General features: G+C 44.5%; 1 protein-coding gene across 1 annotated transcript in view; it reads right to left on the bottom strand.

Moving 5' to 3' along the window:
- Nucleotides 1–17,884, bottom strand: part of LOC137536987 (zinc finger protein 208-like) — a 71,659-nt gene extending 53,775 nt beyond the window's left edge. The window contains exons 1-7 of the mRNA XM_068259150.1: nt 17,800–17,884; nt 16,019–16,135; nt 15,314–15,448; nt 15,106–15,229; nt 14,889–14,986; nt 14,113–14,776; nt 2,810–4,982 (exon numbers count right to left, since the gene is read on the bottom strand). Coding sequence (XP_068115251.1) covers nt 2,810–4,982; nt 14,113–14,776; nt 14,889–14,986; nt 15,106–15,229; nt 15,314–15,448; nt 16,019–16,090 — 3,266 coding nt within the window. The 5' untranslated portion in view covers nt 16,091–16,135; nt 17,800–17,884. The remainder of the gene's footprint in view (nt 1–2,809; nt 4,983–14,112; nt 14,777–14,888; nt 14,987–15,105; nt 15,230–15,313; nt 15,449–16,018; nt 16,136–17,799) is intronic.
- Nucleotides 17,885–18,917: the final 1,033 nt, after the last annotated feature.

The following is an 18,917-nucleotide window of genomic DNA, read 5'->3' on the forward strand; positions in this document are numbered from 1 at the left end:
TTGACCTAAGGAGAGGGAAGGCTCGGTCCTATTGAGCCATCCCTCTCCTCTACCGGTGGCCCCGGTGCTGTGCTGGCTCCTCCGTTCACATCAAGTTCAGTCCCTAAGGTAACTATTTATGTATTTTTTTATTGTAATTTTTTTTTTTTTATTACAAAAAAAAAAATATAGAATCGGGGAGTGTGGGAGGTAATGAGTTAATTTTTAATGTAAAACTAATGTATTTGTATATGAAAAATGCTTTAGGGTGTAGTTTTACTATTTGGCTACAAGATGGCCACAGTAACTTTTTGTTTATGCGACCTGCAAGCGTAGAAAGTATGCTTGCAGGAAGTCTTATGAGGCTGGGAAACTGGGTTTTTTTTTCTTCACAATGATCGCTGCTTCTCATAGAAGCAGCTGATCATTGCGGGGGGCTTAGATCAACGGACGGGAACATTTTTTCCCGTTCATTGATCTCCGGGCGAGTGGGCGGCGGCGTGCATGAGCGGCGGGAGCGCACACACGAGCGAGCGGGAGCGCGAGCAGCGGCGGGAGGTGCGGATATCTCCTTCCCTGGGGGTGAAAGGAAAGAAAAAGGGACGGAGATATCCGTACCGCAGGGGATAAAGTGGTTAAATTATGTCCCTATCACCATTTATAGCGCTGATATTTTATTTGGAAATAAAGGTGCATTTTTTCAATTTGCATCATCACTATTTACAAGCTTATAATTAAAAAAAATTATAGTAATATACTCTCTTGACATGCATATTCAAAAAGTTCAGACCCTTAGGTAACTATTTATGTTGTTTTGTTTTTTTTAATTGTAATTTTTTTTTTATTAAAAATTTTATTTGGGTAATTTTTGGTGTGGGAAGTAAACAGTTAATTTTAAATGTAATATAAATGTGTTTATTTTATTAAAAATGTTTGTGGGTGTAGTTTTACTATTTGGCCACAAGATGACCACAGTCAAAAAGTCCTGGAAGTGAACGATCTCGCTTCCAGGAAGCATTAGGAGGACATGAAACTTTTTTTTCCGAAAGAAAGACTGCAGCCTCTGATAAGAGGCCATCAGTTTTTCTGCTGGGGACTCAGATCAATGAATGGGAACTATCTTCCCATTCATTGATCTCGGGGCTAACGAAGGGCGGCGGGAGCGCGCCCGGCACAGCAGCATCAGGGCAGTCTATCTGGAGGGATATATCTGTCCAGATAGACTTAAAGGGAACCTAGACTGAGTAGGATATGGATTTTTCCTTTTGAAATAATACCAGTTGCCTGACTCTCCTGCTGATCCTGTGTCTCTAATACTTTTAGCCACAACCCCTGAACAAGCATGCAGATCAGGTGCTCTGACTGAAGTCAGAATGGATTAGCTGCATGCTTGTTTCAGGTGTGTGATTCAGTCACAGAGATCAGCAGGACTGCCAGGCAACTGGTATTGTTTAAAGGGAAACATCCATATTCATCTCAGTTTAGGTTCCCTTTAAGTGGTTAAACAAATTTAATAAAGTTATGATATTTTATTAATAACCGATTTTAGTGAATTGATTGGCGTGTACCTTTCCTCTATTAATCCTACCTCATTTTTTTTCAGCTTATTTTATATAAACTGGCTGTCCCTTCTTTGCTAAGCTTTGGGTTACTCTAAACAGTCTTCAGATTTCAATCTACAACAGCAAACTTTGAACATCGGTAAATATAGCCAGTATCTGTTATTTACTAATCTTAAGGACACAAGGTTGATCATACATCAGGTATACTGATAAAGATACTCTCTGAATCTCTTCTGGCAAAACATTACACAACAGGACTGGTTTTCAACTATTTTCAAATGATATTAAATTGGAAATGAACAATATAATATTCATGCAAGCCATCTCACTATAATCACACTTATTAATCACTATGATGAATCATGCAATCTTCAGGATCTGCGCATTCTATATAAAAAGGGAAGAATCAACATATTACAGGTCAAACACAGTATATAAAAAATGGTAGTAAACAGGGTGAGAAGTGTTCATTTTCGGTTCTGAGCTGTAATCCAGTCCATGCAGCTCTAGTGTGGTTCTGCATTAAAGGACTACTACAGTAAAAAAAAGTAACCGACAGGTTTTGGACTACTCTATCTCCTCATGGGGGATTCTCAAAAGTTTACTTTCTTTTCTAAAGCATTTCCTGAATGCTACACTGAAAGCACCACATGTGGCTCAATTTACCTCATGCTATGTGAGCGCGTTAGTGTTACTGAATCAACCCCTACCTGAGTTGCCGTAGGTGGTACATCCTCTGTTTCAAGGTGTTACTGCTGCACCAGGAGGAAAGCTGACCAACCACACGCCTGTATGCAGAATCATTCCAATTTTATAGGAGTTCAACTACTGTTGTGTCATCTGTAAACATTAGAACCTTTACAGGTGGATCAGTGGAGATGCAGCCATTGCTGTACAGAGCATAAAGAAGTGGGGAAAACACACAGCCCTGGGGTGCTCCACTGCTAACTATTAAAAGACCTTAACATATATTTCCCAAGTTTAACCTGCTCTCTCCTGTTGGTCAACAAACTGGTAATCCACTTACAGATGGGTTCAGGTATGCTTAGTTGGAGGGCTTGCTGTGTAGCAGCAATGGTAGTATGGTATAGAATGAAGAGCTGAAATCAACAAATATAATCCTGGCATAAGATCCTGAGGAGTCCAAAATATTTCCCACACTCAGCACATGAATAGGGCTACTCACCAGTGTGATCTCTCATGAATGAAAAGGTCTCACTTCTGAACAAAACATTTCCCACACTAAGCTCATGGATAGGGATTCTCACCAGTGTAACATCTCATGTTTGACAAGGTCTGATTTCTGAACAAAACATTTCCCACACTCAGCACATGAATTCCCACCAGTGTGAGATCTCTCATGTCTGACAAGGGTTTTCTTTTGCCCAAAACATTTCCCACACTTAGCACACGAAAATGGCTTCTCACCAGTGTGTGATCGCTCATGTCTGACAAGGTCTGATTTCTGAACAAAACATTTCCCACACTCAGCACATGAATAGGGCTTCACACCAGTGTGAGATCTCTCATGTTTGACAAGACTTCCTTTCACTCCAAAACATTTCCCACACTCAGTACATGCATAGGGCTTCTCACCAGTGTGAGATCTCCTGTGTGTGACAAGGCGTTTTTTGCACCCAAAGCATTTTCCACACTCAGCACATGAATAGGGCTTCTCACCCGTGTGAGATCTCTCATGAACTAAAAGGTTGGATTTATTCACAAAACATTTTCCACACTCAGCACATGAATAGGACTTCTCACCAGTGTGAAATCTCTTATGACTGACAAGGTTTCGCTTTTGCCCAAAACATTTCCCACACTCAGCACATGAATAAGGCTTTTCACCAGTGTGAGATCTCTCATGTCTGACAAGGTCGAATTTATGAACAAAACATTTCCCACACTCAGCACATGAATGGGGCTTCACACCAGTGTGAGATCGCTCATGTCTGACAAGGTTTTCCTTTTTCTCAAAACATTTCGAACACTCAGCACATGAATAAGGCTTCTCACCCGTGTGAGATCTCTCATGTTTAACAAGGTCTGATTTCTGAACAAAACATTTCCCACACTCAGCACATGAATAGGGCTTTACCCCAGTGTGAGATCTCTCATGTTTAACAAGGTCTGATTTCTGAACAAAACATTTCCCACACTCAGCACATGAATAAGGCTTCTCACCAGTGTGAGATCTCTCATGTTTAACAAGGTCTGATTTCTGAACAAAACATTTCCCACACTCAGCACATGAATAGGGTTTCACACCAGTGTGAGATTTCTCATGTTTGACAAGACTTCCTTTCTCTCCAAAACATTTCCCACACTCAGTACATGCATAGAGCTTCTCACCAGTGTGAGATCTCCTGTGTGTGACAAGGTGTCCTTTGTGCCCAAAGGATTTCCCACACTCAGCACATGAATACGGCTTCTCACCCATGTGCAATCTCTCATGACGTAAAAGCTTGGCTTTCAGCACAAAACATTTCCCACACTCAGCACATGAATAGGGCTTCTCACCCGTGTGAGATCTCTCATGTATGACAAGGTCTGATTTCTTAACAAAACATTTCCCACACTCAGCACATGAATAGGGCTTCACACCAGTGTGAGATCTCTCATGTACTACAAGGGTTCCTTTCTCTCCAAAACATTTCCCACACTCAGCACATGAATAAGGCTTCTCACCAGTGTGAGATCTCTCATGTTTAACAAGGTCTGATTTCTGAACAAAACATTTCCCACACTCAGCACATGAATAGGGCTTCACACCAGTGTGAGATCTCTCATGTACTACAAGGGTTCCTTTCTCTCCAAAACATTTCCCACACTCAGCACATGAATAAGGCTTCTCACCAGTGTGAGATCTCTCATGTTTAACAAGGTCTGATTTCTGAACAAAACATTTCCCACACTCAGTACATGCATAGGGCTTCTCACCAGTGTGAGTTCTCCTGTGTGTTACAAGGTGTGCTTTGTGCCCAAACCTTTTTCCACACTCAGCACATGAATAGGGCTTCTCACCAGTGTGAGATCTCTCATGAAGTAAAAGTTTGGATTTCCAAACAAAACATTTTCCACATTTAGCACATGAATGTCCTATTCCAGTGTGAAATCTCTCATGACTGACAAGGTTTCCCAGTTGCCCAAAACATTTCCCACACTCAGAACATGAATATGGCTTCTCACCAGTGTGAGATCTTTCATGTCTGACAAGCTGTGATTTCCAAACAAAGCATTTCCCACATGTGGAACAGGAATACGATCCTCTAGAAGGGGTAGAGCTTTGCTGGGTAGGAGGCCCCTCAGGTTTAGACAGGTGAAGGGAGTCTGGGGGAATATCTGCAGGAGACTCTTGTCCAATTACATTATCCTCCATTTTACAGTCTGTGGATACAGAGAGATGAGTCTCTGAGAGGTTCCTGATGCTGGGACTCCGCCCTGCAAATAGAGAAACAACATCACTTCCTGTTAGAGAATTATGAGGGGAGGAACAATTATCATTAGGGATGGTCAGTGAGCTGCTGACAATTTCAAATTGATGCAAAGTTGATTGGAAATGGGCCAGATGCAGCGCCTGCATAACTTTGAATATAATTAGCATATCATTTGCAGCATCTCAGAGGCATTGGCATGTCACTGACCATTAATAAATTGCAGCCTGACAGAGAACTGCAGAAGGTTGTGCTCGTTACAGTCAGCCAATCACATGATAATAACTTTGCTTTGTATATACATTTTCTGTATCTTGGAATTTGTATAACGAAATTAATTTCCTGAGAAATGTGATTAGCTGCATACAATTTGCATTATATTTGCATACAAGTCAGTTATTTGCATCTCATTAACCCTCCCTACACATAAAGCATTGGCCATACATGGTAAAGCAGCAAACTGTAGAGCTTGATGAGACAATGGAAGCAATGTGTTACTCTTGTGACAACAGACCTACAGTATATGTACTTATAGCAAGAAATCTGTGTTATGTTTGTGGAGCAATGTGGTGTCACTTACACATTCTTCTTACCAGTGTATCCTCCAGTGTTCTCCCCAGAAATGTTTTCCAGCCGGGTGGCATGAAAAAGTAGCCGGGTGGCATGCGAGGGGGGGGGGGGGGATGCAACTCTGCTTACAGAATAAAGAGAGGATGAGGAGGCAAGCTGATGTACCTGCTAAGTACACAAAATACAATTTTCTGACAGATTTACTGTCAGATCGATTATTCCCAACATATCCGATCTGATTTTCGATTTTCTGTTCACTTCTATAGGAAATCGTGCGGAAATCAGAATGGACATGTTGGGAATAATCGATCTGACAGTAAATCTGTCAGAAAATTGCATTGTGTGTACCCAGCATTAGGGAGAGATTGTTTCAGATTAAGGTGCTCAGGTCCTTTTTTAAGCAGACCTGAACTCAGAACTTCCTCTCTGCTCAAAAAGATGCACAACGACATAATAACCTTTAAACAAAAACATTTTTTTTTTTACAGCTGATACAAATCCTGCAAAAAAATCTGCAGTGTGTCTACTTCCTGCTTTCTTGGAAGCAGACATGTTAACATTCAGTGCTTTTCAAATGAGCTTATTTGCAGTCATTTGACACAGAAAGATCAAATTACACAGGCTTTTCGCTCTAAATACAAGGTGCATTTCTCTGTTTTCTTCTGTCCTGTGCAAGAGTTCAGCTCCACTAAGTTCCCGCAGTGTGAAGGGGGGGGGCAGCACTACAGACACGATACAAGCTGGGGCCAGGGGGAAACACACACAGCAGGAGACAGTGCACAGGACGCTGCCCTACAGACAGCAGATCACTAAACATGCTGTGCATGGCTGTGTCTCCTCTGCCCCCAAAGTAAATAAATAAACATGCAGAGGTCTGAGGTGGCATCACTTCTCCTGATCTCCGTGCCTTCCCCCCAGCTGGATTAAACCAGCAGCTGCTGTTTTCAACTAGCAGTCCTTATTGTGTGTAGTTGCCACGACTACAGCTATTCCAGGTGTACTCAACCTGATATTTTGCCGGTGCCAAGTCCCAAACCGGACCGCTCACACGGTTTTGAGGTAACCTCCAAACAAAGAAAAGAGACGGCACTCCACTGGCTGCAATTCAAATTGCTATATTCAGGAACAAGACGTTACATGTAACGGATAAACTCCTTCATCAGATGTCAACTACTCAGGCATGTTGTTTACCTGCAGTATGGGGGAGAAAGGAGAGACTACATGAGCCGCTCTGAGGCTGTCCCGGACTGTCAGACCCACGTGGCTCTCATCTCACTGCTGGAAACTGCTGCTGTGTGGGCGTTTTTTGCTTTGCTGCGTCTCTCTTTTCAATGACGAGAGTGAGAGGCACCGTTATAAAATAGATCCCATTACTCAGAGAGCAGTAGGGAGAATCGGAGCAGGAGTCCTGCCCCTTACAACCCGCCCAGCCAATCCCTCCCTGTCTCACCAGAACACTTGAGCTGACAGGCAGAGGAGCGCTCCTGCAGTGTACAGCGTCAGCCTTTGCTATTGTGCGAGGCTGGCGCTGATTGAAAGCAGGCAACGGAGATCTCCTATGTGAAGTTTACTAAGCTTTACAGCACTGGATTTTTAGAAGCCCCATGCGAGCACATGACAACAGGCGGGCGGGGCTTCAAATCAGCCGGGCGGCCCGCCCACCTAATTAGCCCTGGGGAGAACACTGATCCTCCTGTCACCCATATGCCCCTTGTAATGTACCTTTATCTCTCTCTTGTTCCTAACTGTGCAGACACAGATATTGTGACGTTACACAACACCAAATTATAGGAGCGGTGAGGTAGAGCAATTACCTCATTTATATCATGGAGACACAAAGCCGCTAATACTTCTGTAGCTGGATATAAATACATACATATGTACGCCTATATATACACAGTAAAGCCATATCTCTCCTCCCATTCTTCTGACTAATAAGTAACCAAACTGCCACAGCTCCTATTGGACAGATTAGTGGGGGGCAGGGAAAGGGCATGTCTAGAAATCACTGGGCCCCCCTGTAAAACTTGGGATACCCCGTCCACCTTTGTAACAAACTTGACACGACCCAATTTTTATTTTATTAATTCATTAGCATTGCACATAGAGTTGTGTGGAAGGTATTACTGCTTTTGCTGCTTCCTCTGTCCCTCCCATTTCCAGTTGGCTCAGCGATTATGAATCCTGTATACAGGAAGTGGATGTGAATGAGCAGATTGTGGCTGCGCATGCACAAGTCCATGACCCCGCATGTCCAGTAACAGGAATGACTCATGCATGTCTTCTTTCCTTCATACATAAGCAGCTCCTGTTACTGGGCATGTGCCGCTCATGAAGTCACGCCTACTCACAGGAAATGGGCACGCTCCTTGTGTATCCCCGTATAAAGGATATGACTGTCCTCTACAGGACAAGAGAGGAAGTGCCAATGCTAACAGGTTCCATACTCCTCTATAAACACTCCCAACTATTTCACTTAAAAACAATTATGTGGCCAGAATGTCATGGCAGGCAGATAATTCCACTGAACTCCAGCTGTATTACCGGGTCTTACCCTTACCATCCATGCTACTCACCCACCAGATCTGATGTCCAGGTGTAGTAAGAAGTCAGGTGCCAGGACTAAAGACTCCGGAACTGCTGACATTGCACGGCTCTTCCAGAACACCCGCTCTGCCTCCCGGAACAGTGATGAGAACAAGATGGCGCCAGGCACTTCCAGAACTACAAACAACAAGGTATGCAGAGCTCCGCAAACTGCCACCTCCCCAACACGCTCGGCAAGCTCTAGGGCTGACTCACCAGGTCATATGAGGTGCAGCCCTCTACAAAAGCTGACCTTGACCACATGCTGCCACAAATGGAATCGATCATTCATTCAAAGCTAGCAGGCCTCAGAACAGACATTGCGCACGTAGGACATAGGGTTAAGGCCATAGAGAAGAGAGTCCTGGCACATGATGTGACCCTAGCGGACATCTCTTCCAGCCTAACAGACCATAGTCACCTTATCAGGCAAGTGCTATATTAGCAGGAAGATCAAGAAAACCGCAACAGATGGAATAATGCCCGCCTTAAAGGGCTCCCTGAAGCTACTTTGCACAAGGATCTTCCCTCGGTTGTCCGTGTCATTTTCAGTAGGATCCTAGGCAAACTTGAATCCACTCATATCCAGTTTAATCGATTTCACAGAGCTCTCAGGCCATGTGGCCGTTCTGATGCTGCACCAAGAGATGTGATCTGCACACTCCACTATTACACAGAGAAGGAGGAACTCCTTAGTAAAATGCGGTCTCTGAATGAGTAACAGTTTGATTTACCTGCTATAAAAGTTTTTCCAGACCTGGCCTATGAAACCCTCCAACAGCACAGGAGTTCTGCAACCTCTTCTGGATGCTTTACAGGCTTGCAACATTCAGTATCGTTGGGGCTTCCCTTTTACTTTGTTGGTGTATCATGAGGGGAATCACACACTCTTAGATTTTCCTGAGGAACTCCCTGGTTTCTTTGCAGCCTTGGGACTTGCCTTAATATCGGTTCAAGATCGGTGTCCTAGATTGACAGACCTTTTGTTTCACTGTCCCTCTCCTAATCTTAAAAGAAACAGAACTCTAAACCGGAACCCCCACCAGCCTCTCTCAAAATTCCCCACATTGAAATATCAGCATAATCACTCTTCTCTCTCCTGCTCGCGTTATTGGTGTATTCGTCCTTAGCCCTATGGTTTCTCAGACACTGGTAAGGTGTCCTGACTCACACTTTTTTGGGCTACCTGAACTGTGTTCCTCAACATAGTTTATCTGCTGTTATGTTTATTCTCTGATGCCGATATAGCAGTTGGTGTATAACCTAGAAGTTGGCAGATGGTCGCTCCGTCATGACCCACCAGGAATTTTAGCTATTGCTTCTGGCTATGGCCTGGCCTGGTGTATTTTGGCTGGGAGTAGGGTCAACTTAGCGCACTTCCTTATCTGATAAATGTTATCTTATCAGATGTTGGGCTTGAATCACTACAGCAGCACAGCTTAATGACTACAGGGAGTGTTAAGGTGCGTACACACGCACTACAGCAGCCAACGACGGGTCCGTCTGCACCTCCCGCCGGGCGGGTTTTCAGCAGACAATAGTGCGTGTGTACGCCGGGCGCGTGTACAGCCTTATCAGTCCGCCGACAGTGCGTACACACGCACTACAGTCTGCTGAAAGTCCGCCCAGTGGGAGGTGCCAACGGACCCGTCGTTTGCTTCTGTAGTGCGTGTGTACGCACCCTTTCACTTCTCTGTGTATGCTATGCAGCTATAGCGAGCACAGTCCAATTACGCTGGCCGCAATTAGTTTAAGGAGCACTTCGTTACATGTAACGATCGCTCCACTTAACCCACCTGGAGCCAGGCAGGTCCAGTAGTTTTGAAGAACAATATTGCTGCACTCTGATTGGTCCAGTAACCTGCCTGTCACTTGAGCATTTGTTCTAGTGTGTTACAAGGTGGCTGCCTGGAACTGGCAGGGAGATTGGGGAACATTTGATAGTGCTGACCTTTTTGACAGCAACATAGTAAACAAGTAATTTATGGCTCATTTTACTCTAGAAAAAACGTACTTCTTATTTGTTTATTCTTGATCAAGAAGAGCAAAAGTGAGTGCACACCATAAAAACTGCCCGATACTGACTTATCAACTTACGGAAAGAAACAGATTCAAGTATATAATCCACTTTAAGGATAGAAAGACCAGGAGCAGCTCACTTGTATCATAAAAACCTCAACACTTTAATCACAAATCTTCTTACAGGGGTTCTTTCGCAAATGAGGAAAAAAATAAAAAGTGGTTTATGCATAAACTATTAAACATCCTTCTAAAATAGTGTAACGTTTTTTTTAAAAAAATGAATGGTTTCATCAATACAACATGTAATGTAAATAGTGGCGGATAAGGACTGGGAGGCTAATCCATTTGTTAAGGGTGTTTTTTTTTTACTTTCATTTCGCAACCATAACTCCTGCCTAAGTAGTTTTCAGTGGTATAACCCACTTCTAGCAGGAATCGCCATTGTAGCCCTAACAGCTGACCTCTGCTGAGCTCCTTAATATGTGTTTACATTGTTGCCAGGCAACCACACAGACCCCATGGAGGGAGTCCTTTGTGCAAAGAGTCATAAGCTGCTGGGAGAATGAGCCAGAATCAGTCCCATCTACACCATATGATTCTTTGTCAGATTTGATTCAATATAATTCGATTCATTGATTCAATTTGATTCAATCTGACATGTCCAATTCATGATTTGATTCAAATTGAATCGAATCATGAATCGGACATGTCAGATTGAATCAAATTGAATCGAATCGAATCATATTGAATCAAATCTGACAAAGAATCATATGGTGTAGATGGGACTGATTCTGGCTCATTCTCCCAGCAGCTTATGACTCTTTGTACAAAGGACTCCGTGCATCGGGGTCTGTGTGGTTGCCTGGCAACAATGTAAACACATATTGAGGAGCTCAGCAGAGGTCAGCTGTTATAGCTATAAAGGTGATTCCTGCTAGAAGTGGGTTATACCACTGAAAACTACGTAAGCAGCAGTTATGGTTGTGAAATGAAAGTTAAATAAAAAACCACCCTTAACAAATGGATTAGCGTCCCAGTCCATAATCCGTCACTATTTACATTACATGTTGTATTGATGAAACCATTCATTTTTTAAAAAAACTTTTTACACTATTTTAGAAGGATGTTTAATAGTTTATGCATAAACCACTTTTTATTTTTTTCCTCATTCGCGAAAGAACTCCATTAAGAACAGTCAAGCAATGTAGCAGTAAAATTGTTAGATAATACTTATCGCTTCCAAAGAGCAGCAATGCAGCGTATCAAAGAGGTCATGAGGAGGTGCAAAGGGGTAACAGTATTTCGCTAGTATATGGCTCCACCCACATCATGTAAAGGCCACGCCCACAAAGGGCTACATGTGCTGAAAAGGTTGAGAATCACTGCATCATTCTCAAGGTGCACCTACGGCTTGCTTAGTCTATTTACAAGTCCATTTATTTTTGCAGTAATTGTTAAAATGACATAGCCGTTCCTGCAGAGGGAGCCTCTGAATTTATTTAACAAGAGCTGGGACCATACATAATGCTTTTCAATAGTAATGTGTGCGTTTGTTTCAAACTATGAGAATTTTCTACCATGATTTTCATGCATTTAAAAAATGAAATCATATGCACCTTCATGCATGAAATCATAAAGCACCTGCGATTATCATAGACTGCCAGAAAATTCTGGAGGCTTATAGTTGTTGAAGCGCACGTTAAAGCACATACTACATAAAACCATAGAAAAGCGTACCTGATTTCCAAGATTTCCATGATGCAACTGTGGTCCCAGCTTATGAATGATTACTGTTCCTGGCTGTAACAATGATCACTCACAAAAACAGGCACAGATTGGCTCAGGGAACACATGTTGCCTTGCCCCAACCAGTGCTGCCTTGTGAGTTAATGGGAGTGTTCGTGTACAAGAGGGTATGCACACACATGAGCACCTGCAAGAGCGTGTGCATGCAAAGGATCACACATGCAAGCACCCATACATGACCCTATGATCATGCACAGTGGCGGAGTTACAATGACATGAGACTTGCATCCTTACAAAGGGAGAGTTAAAGGACAACCGAGGTGACATGTGACATGATGAGAGAGACATGTGTATGTACAGTGCCAAGCACACAAATAACTATGCCGTGCTCCTTTTTTTTTCTTTCCCTGAAAGAGTTAAACATCAGGTATGCAAGTGACAGTTTCTATGTGGGTCGGGATCGAGTCGGACTGGGTCAGACTATAGCATAACCCCCACTGATAAGTAATTAAAGCCATAAAACACTTTCCTGTCAGTAAATGGCTCCTGGAGCAGGGAAGAGGTAAAACGGGTCAATAATTCATAGATTTGAGCTCTGGCATACTTCAATGAAGAAGTCATTGAGCAGAGACAATGAAATAGTAAAAACTTGATCAAAATATAAAATAAAACCGTGAGATATCTAAAAAAAGACATTTTTAGGAGAAGGACTCTAGATACAATTGTTGTTCTCATCAGTGTATTTTCACCTCGGATGTCCTTTAACCCCCCTGGCCGTTTGTTAAAATCCGCCAGGGGGCAGCAAATACCTTTTTTTTTTTAATTTATTTATTTTTTTCCATGTAGCGAGATAATGTCTCGCTACATGATAGCCGCTGCTGAGCGGCATCCCCCCAGCCCCTCCGGTCGCCTCCGGCGAACGGAGATCAAGAGATCCCGTTCAAAGAACGGGATCTCTTGGAGGGCTTCCCCCGTCGCCATGGCGACAGGGCGGGATGACGTCACCGACGGGGCGGGATGACGTCACCGACGGGGCGGGATGACGTCACCGAGCAAAGGGGAATCCTATCCACCCCACAGCGCTGCCTGGCACTGATTGGCCAGGCAGCGCACGGGGTCTGGGGGGGGGGGGGGGGGCGGCTGCGGCGGCGGGTATAGCGGCGGCGATCGGAGGTTCACACGCAGCTAGCAAAGTGCTAGCTGCGTGTAACAAAAAAAAAATTATACAAATCGGCCCAGCGGGGCCTGAGCGGTGCCTCCCGGCGGCATAGCCCGAGCTCAGCTCGGGCTTACCGCCAGGGAGGTTAAGAAAAGAAGACATGAGTCTCACGTCCAATTTCGGTAAGGGTTGTTTCCAGCTGGAGGGTTGATTGCTGCATTTGACGATTGCCAAGGATCGGCAAAACAATAATGCAGTGTTTTCTCCATACGGGAGCTTTCATGCTGCAGCATTGCGACTCAGCTGCAATTTGCATTTTAGGCACAATCAGGCTGCAAATCTTGCTCCCTGATTATAAATTGAAATACAATTGCCAAAAAAAGTGCAATCAAAACATGCTTCGCAGCCCTAAGTGTAGAAGGATCCCTTTTACTAGCTGTAATAGTGATCAGTCAAAAACAACAGGCATTCATTGGCTCAGGGAACACATGTTCCCTTGCACTAATAAATGCTACCTTCAGAGCTGCAGAGAACGCACGCACATGCAATTGCCAAAAATCGCTAAGTGCTTACTGATTGTAATAAAAAAAAAAAATCACAATTGCTAAGCACATAACGATTGGGATTTTTTGACAATATTTATGTGACACAGCCCTAAGTGGAGAAGGATCACTGTTAAGCAACCAGGGATCGCACTAAGATGGCAGAACTATGACATAAGGGGATCACCGCTGTAACTAAATTAGCAGAAATGTAACACTTTATTAGGTTAATCAGCGCTGCTGACACTAGCAGAAGGCCACTGCTGAAGTCTCAGAGGAAAAGAGGGCAGCCCAGTGTGAGAGAATAAAGAGACCTTTCTCTTCCTTTAGGGTGTCTGTACTGCTATTGTTAGCAAGTTGTCACCAAATACTATCATAAATGATAGTTATAGATGGCAAAAATCTAATATGAGCACATAGCATAACCCCTAATATGGCCAGTCTGTGAGCAGTGACAGTCATAACACCAATACAGATACACATGTATTCTATATTTACTGCTGATTACGCACCTGTTCTGCCCTCTGTAACATTGTCCTCCTCTTTACTTGTCATCATGTCACCCTCCTCTATAGACTGCTGATCATTCCTCACATATGTATCTTCTTCTTCCTCTTTACTTGTTCTCATCATGTCATCCTCCTCCATAGACTGCTGATCATTCCTCACATATGTCTCTTCTTCTTCCTCTTTACTTGTCCCCATCATGTCACCCTCCTCCATAGACTGCTGATCACTCCTCACATATGTTTCTTCTTCTTCCTCTTTACTTGTTCTCATCATGTCAGCCTCCTCTTTGGACTGCTGATCACTCCTTACATATGTCTCCTCTTCTTCCTCTTTACTTGTCCCCATCATGTCGCCCTCCTCCATAGACTGCTGATCACTCCTCACATATGTCTCTTCTTCTTCCTCTTTACTTGTTCTCATCATGTCAGCCTCCTCCATAGACTGCTGATCACTCCTCACATATGTCTTGTCTTCTTCCTCTTTAATTGTCCTCATCATGTCACCCTCCTCCATAGACTGCTGATCACTCCTCACATATGTCTCCTCTTCTACCACTTTACTTGTCCCCATCATGTCACCCTCCTCCATAGATTGCTGATCACCCCTCACATACATCTCTTTTTCTTCCTCTTTAACTACAGCACTTCCATTTATAAGTTCTCCACCCTAAGTGCACAAAGTGAGAAATAATGTAAAATGTGAACACAGATAACAGCATATGCAGAAGGAAACAATGCCACATAGTTTGGAGTCTCTGGGGACCCTCAGTCCCACCTACCTGATAATGGTGGAGGGTGGTGTGATCTTCTTCTGGACAGATCTTGAAATAAAGAGGACCTGCACATCTCTCTGGTGGGTTACGGTTACTGGATACATCTGTAGGGAACAAACACTGACTGATTACCTTATCTCTATGTGATTATCAGATGATGGGGGATTTAGGTGGACCCTCCGTATGGCTCTCTTCTTTACAAGACATGATAGTCTCCTTTTACCTGGTGATGTGAGGGGTGGCTGATTCTCCATCATGATGTCATTGTAGAGGTCCTTGTGTGCTTCTAAATACTGCCACTCCTCCATGGAGAAATAGACGGCGACATCCTGACACCTTATGGGAACCTGACACAACAATGATATAGTCACCACCCAGATACACCCCTTGCTGTCACTGGATAAAGTCCCATAATTCACAGCACTGCTCACCTCTCCTATCAGCAGCTCCATCATCTTCCTGGTGACTTCCAGAATCTTCTGCGTGTTGTGTCTCTCAGATATCAGGGTGTGAGGTTGGGGTACAGTAATGGTCACATGATCACCAGACTTCACTAGAGGAAAACTCTGTATAGAAAGATCAGCAGTAATGTCACATGACCTCCCAGAATCCTCCTCATCTAAGTGCAGGGTCAAGACAGGGTTCCCCAGCACTAGAGGCGGAGATTTGAAATTCCCCTCCTGCCAATTTTGCCCCCACAATATCGGTATCCAAATGCACCCCCACCCCCTCCCATACCTCAACATGCAGAGCCTGTAGTTTTGCCTACTCACCTCACCACACCAGGAACTCAACTTTGTCAGGCTCACAGCATCTCCTCTTCTCCCTCTAGTGATGAAAATAATGAAAACGCCACTACAGGGAGACATAGAGAAGATGCTGCTAGGCTGTGACTTGGCTGAGTTCCTGATGCAGTGAGGAGCAGCACTACAATCTCAGCTCATGACTCTGCATTGGTCAGGAAAGGGGGGAGGCACTCCAAAGGGGGGGGAGGTCAATTGGACACAGGTGCATCCTTAGGGCTGTGTGCTCAGAGGCTAATACATTCCCTGCCTGAGTCTTGGCCCAGACCTGGCTGTGCATTTTATTGCTAGAGATAAGAATGACATCATGTGACCTCCCAGAATCCTCCTCACCTCTCCAGTCAGCAGACAGATGATCTCCATGGTGAAGTTGAATATCCTCTCAGTCATGTGACTCTCATCCATCCTCAGTGATGTGGTCTTGTGCTCTCTACAGGATGCTGCTGCCTTCTGATAGATAATACAGGGAGGATAATCTAGGCTGTACAGTTGTCAGTGGTGAAACTATCAATACAGGCCCCCTCTCCTCCCAGCACTCCCCTTTGCTGTCACTTGTGGGTAGTAGAGCCATTCAGAGTATCACAGGAAAGCATAATAAGTTGGTTTATAGCTACCTGTGCACTATACTCCCAGCATGCTGAGGTCCTGTCCTCCCTCTGCCTCCTCTCCAGCTGGCCGTCTCTCCTCACATCCACCTCCCACTGTTACCATTCCTGTGATGTTACAGCAGCGCTGGTAGTGGTAGATGGATGAGGATATGAGGAAGGAAAAGGCAGAGAGGCTAATGGGAGCAGAGGACTGGAGCACACTGTGACAGCTAGCTATAAACCAATATAAATCCTTCCTCCTACTACTCTACATGGAGGTGGGGGAAGGGAGCAATACATGCTTATACTAGGAGAGAAATGGCTTTAGTGAGGGACATTGGCAATAATGGGCGACACAGGGCGGACATGGCTATACTGTGAAATAAATGGCATTACTGGGGTGGGGACATTACATACTTGGGGATAACAGCAATGCGGGGGGGGGGCATAGCTATACTGGAAGAGAAATTACATTACGGGGTGGGGACATTACATACTGGAGGATATTAGCAATGCTAGGGAATGCAGGGAGGACATAGGTATACTTGATGGACATATTGTCGGCTCTGTGATGTGATAGAACTGAATACGTCCACATACCTCTCAACTTTTAGAGATCAGAAAGAGGGATGCTTAAAGTGAGTGGGTACCACATTTAAAAAAATGAGATGGATACTTACCCAAGGAGAGGGAAGGCTCTGGGTGCTATAGATCCTTCCGGCTCCTCTCCTGGTCCCATCGTTCCGGTGCTGGCTCGCCCGGTAGCAGTATTTGACTAAATTAGTCAAATACTGCTTTACCCGGCCGAAGGAGGCTTCAGAAGTCTTCAGGGAGCCCGAGTGCTCCTGAAGAAGGGCGGCCCTGTACTGCGCCTGCGCAAGCACGCTCTCTTGCACGCTCACGTGTGTGCAGTATGGAGCTGCAAGTCTTTGGGAGGACACAGTTCCCGAAGACTTCCAAATACCCTTTTGGCGGGGGATTGAAATGGGGGGGAGCCAGCACAGGATAGAGGGCACCGAGAGAGGAGACGGAAGGCTCTATACAACCCAGAGCCTTCCTTCTCCTTAGGTAAGTATTTGCTTCATTTTTTTAAATGCGGTTCCCATTCACTTTAAGCTATGCCCCTGTGAAGCCCCTAACCACACCCCCAGTCACACATACCATAAACATTTCATAAGAAAAAAATGTTTTATAATTCAAACCAGACTAGTCCTTTCTACCCTGATTTATTTTCTTTCTACTAAAGACTGGGAATCAAGATTTGAGTCAATTAAACATTATTGTTCAGTAGACAGATACAGTATATTTACACAGATCTGTACATCAGTCCTGGAAGAAGAACAAAGGAGTTAGAAAGATGGACAGAGGGATTGGGTTCCCAAAGATAGGCTGTCCCTCCAAAACAGGGAAAGTTGGGAGCTATGGACTGTCCACCTCAACCTCTGCAGTACTCAAATGTCACTGTAGGTGTAGCAGACATACGTATCTCAACATCCCAACAGTATATAACAAGAATCACACAATTACCTCTTCCAATAAAACGTCTCTCCTCCACCATCTGCAGCTTCTATTTCTGGTGCGTTACATGATCGTTTCCTCTCTTTGGTTTATTGTTTTCCTGTCTGTGCGTTCCACCTGGGATATTTGACATCGCCATCTTGTGGTGAATAGGCTAACTGCAGCCTCAGTTTGTGGAATGACCTACACTCAACCATAAGGTAGCCGGTCAGAGCATTATTATTATTATTATTATTATTATTATTTAGTATTTATATAGCGCCGACATATTACGCAGCGCTGTACAATGTATATATACATGAACATATGCACAAATGAACAAATGTCGAAAAACACTTTAATAGTGGAAATGAAATTAGCCCTTCTCAAAGAAAACACTCAAGAATGAGGTAAATAATTATAGCTTTAGTTCACCCCCCTTGTCTTTCTAACTAGGGCACACAGTAAGCAGGATGCACCATTACACCATTAGCTGTGATCCTTCACCCCACCCCCATCTTTTGGCAATGGTGCAACCTGCTGCCAGCTGCCTGCCTGCCAGATCCAGTCCTATCCAGTTCATGCGCACATGCAGTAGCTGTAGACTGCAACCCCTGGCTGGCTGCTGTAAGTTTTCTCCCTGCCTACTGGCCACTGCCTCTCACTCCCAGACACACCAGCCCCCAACCCCTCCTCCCATTCATTGCGAATCAAGGTCTCCAGCTCACTGCACACCACAAGGCAGGTCTGAGCCTGAGGTCTATAGCCAGAGACCCCACTGACTAGGCCTGAGCCCAGCACACCACCACCATGCCTGAGCCAGAGGCCTCCAGCCAGACCAACCCACCAATTAGGGGTCTGGTGCTGCTCGAGGATGGCTGTGTGTTAGAGGAGCTCCACTCCATTCTTGATCCGAGATGAGTCTCCAGCTACACTGAGCAGCAACTCCAAGACCCAAGGGGACCTGGACACTCAGCTACCCAAGCAAATATTGGAGATCTTTTGGATCCAAATGACAAGGCAGACAGGCCACGCTGGATTTAATATGGGGCCCGCCTCTCCTTCCTCAGCCGAGTACTCATCCTTGGAGGTGGCTGCTTCAATCCCACAGAAAGAAAGAAAAGAAATGCCCACCACCGCTATCACGA

The sequence above is a fragment of the Hyperolius riggenbachi genome, chromosome 10, assembly GCF_040937935.1.
Source record: "Hyperolius riggenbachi isolate aHypRig1 chromosome 10, aHypRig1.pri, whole genome shotgun sequence".
Taxonomy (NCBI): Eukaryota; Metazoa; Chordata; class Amphibia; order Anura; family Hyperoliidae; genus Hyperolius; species Hyperolius riggenbachi.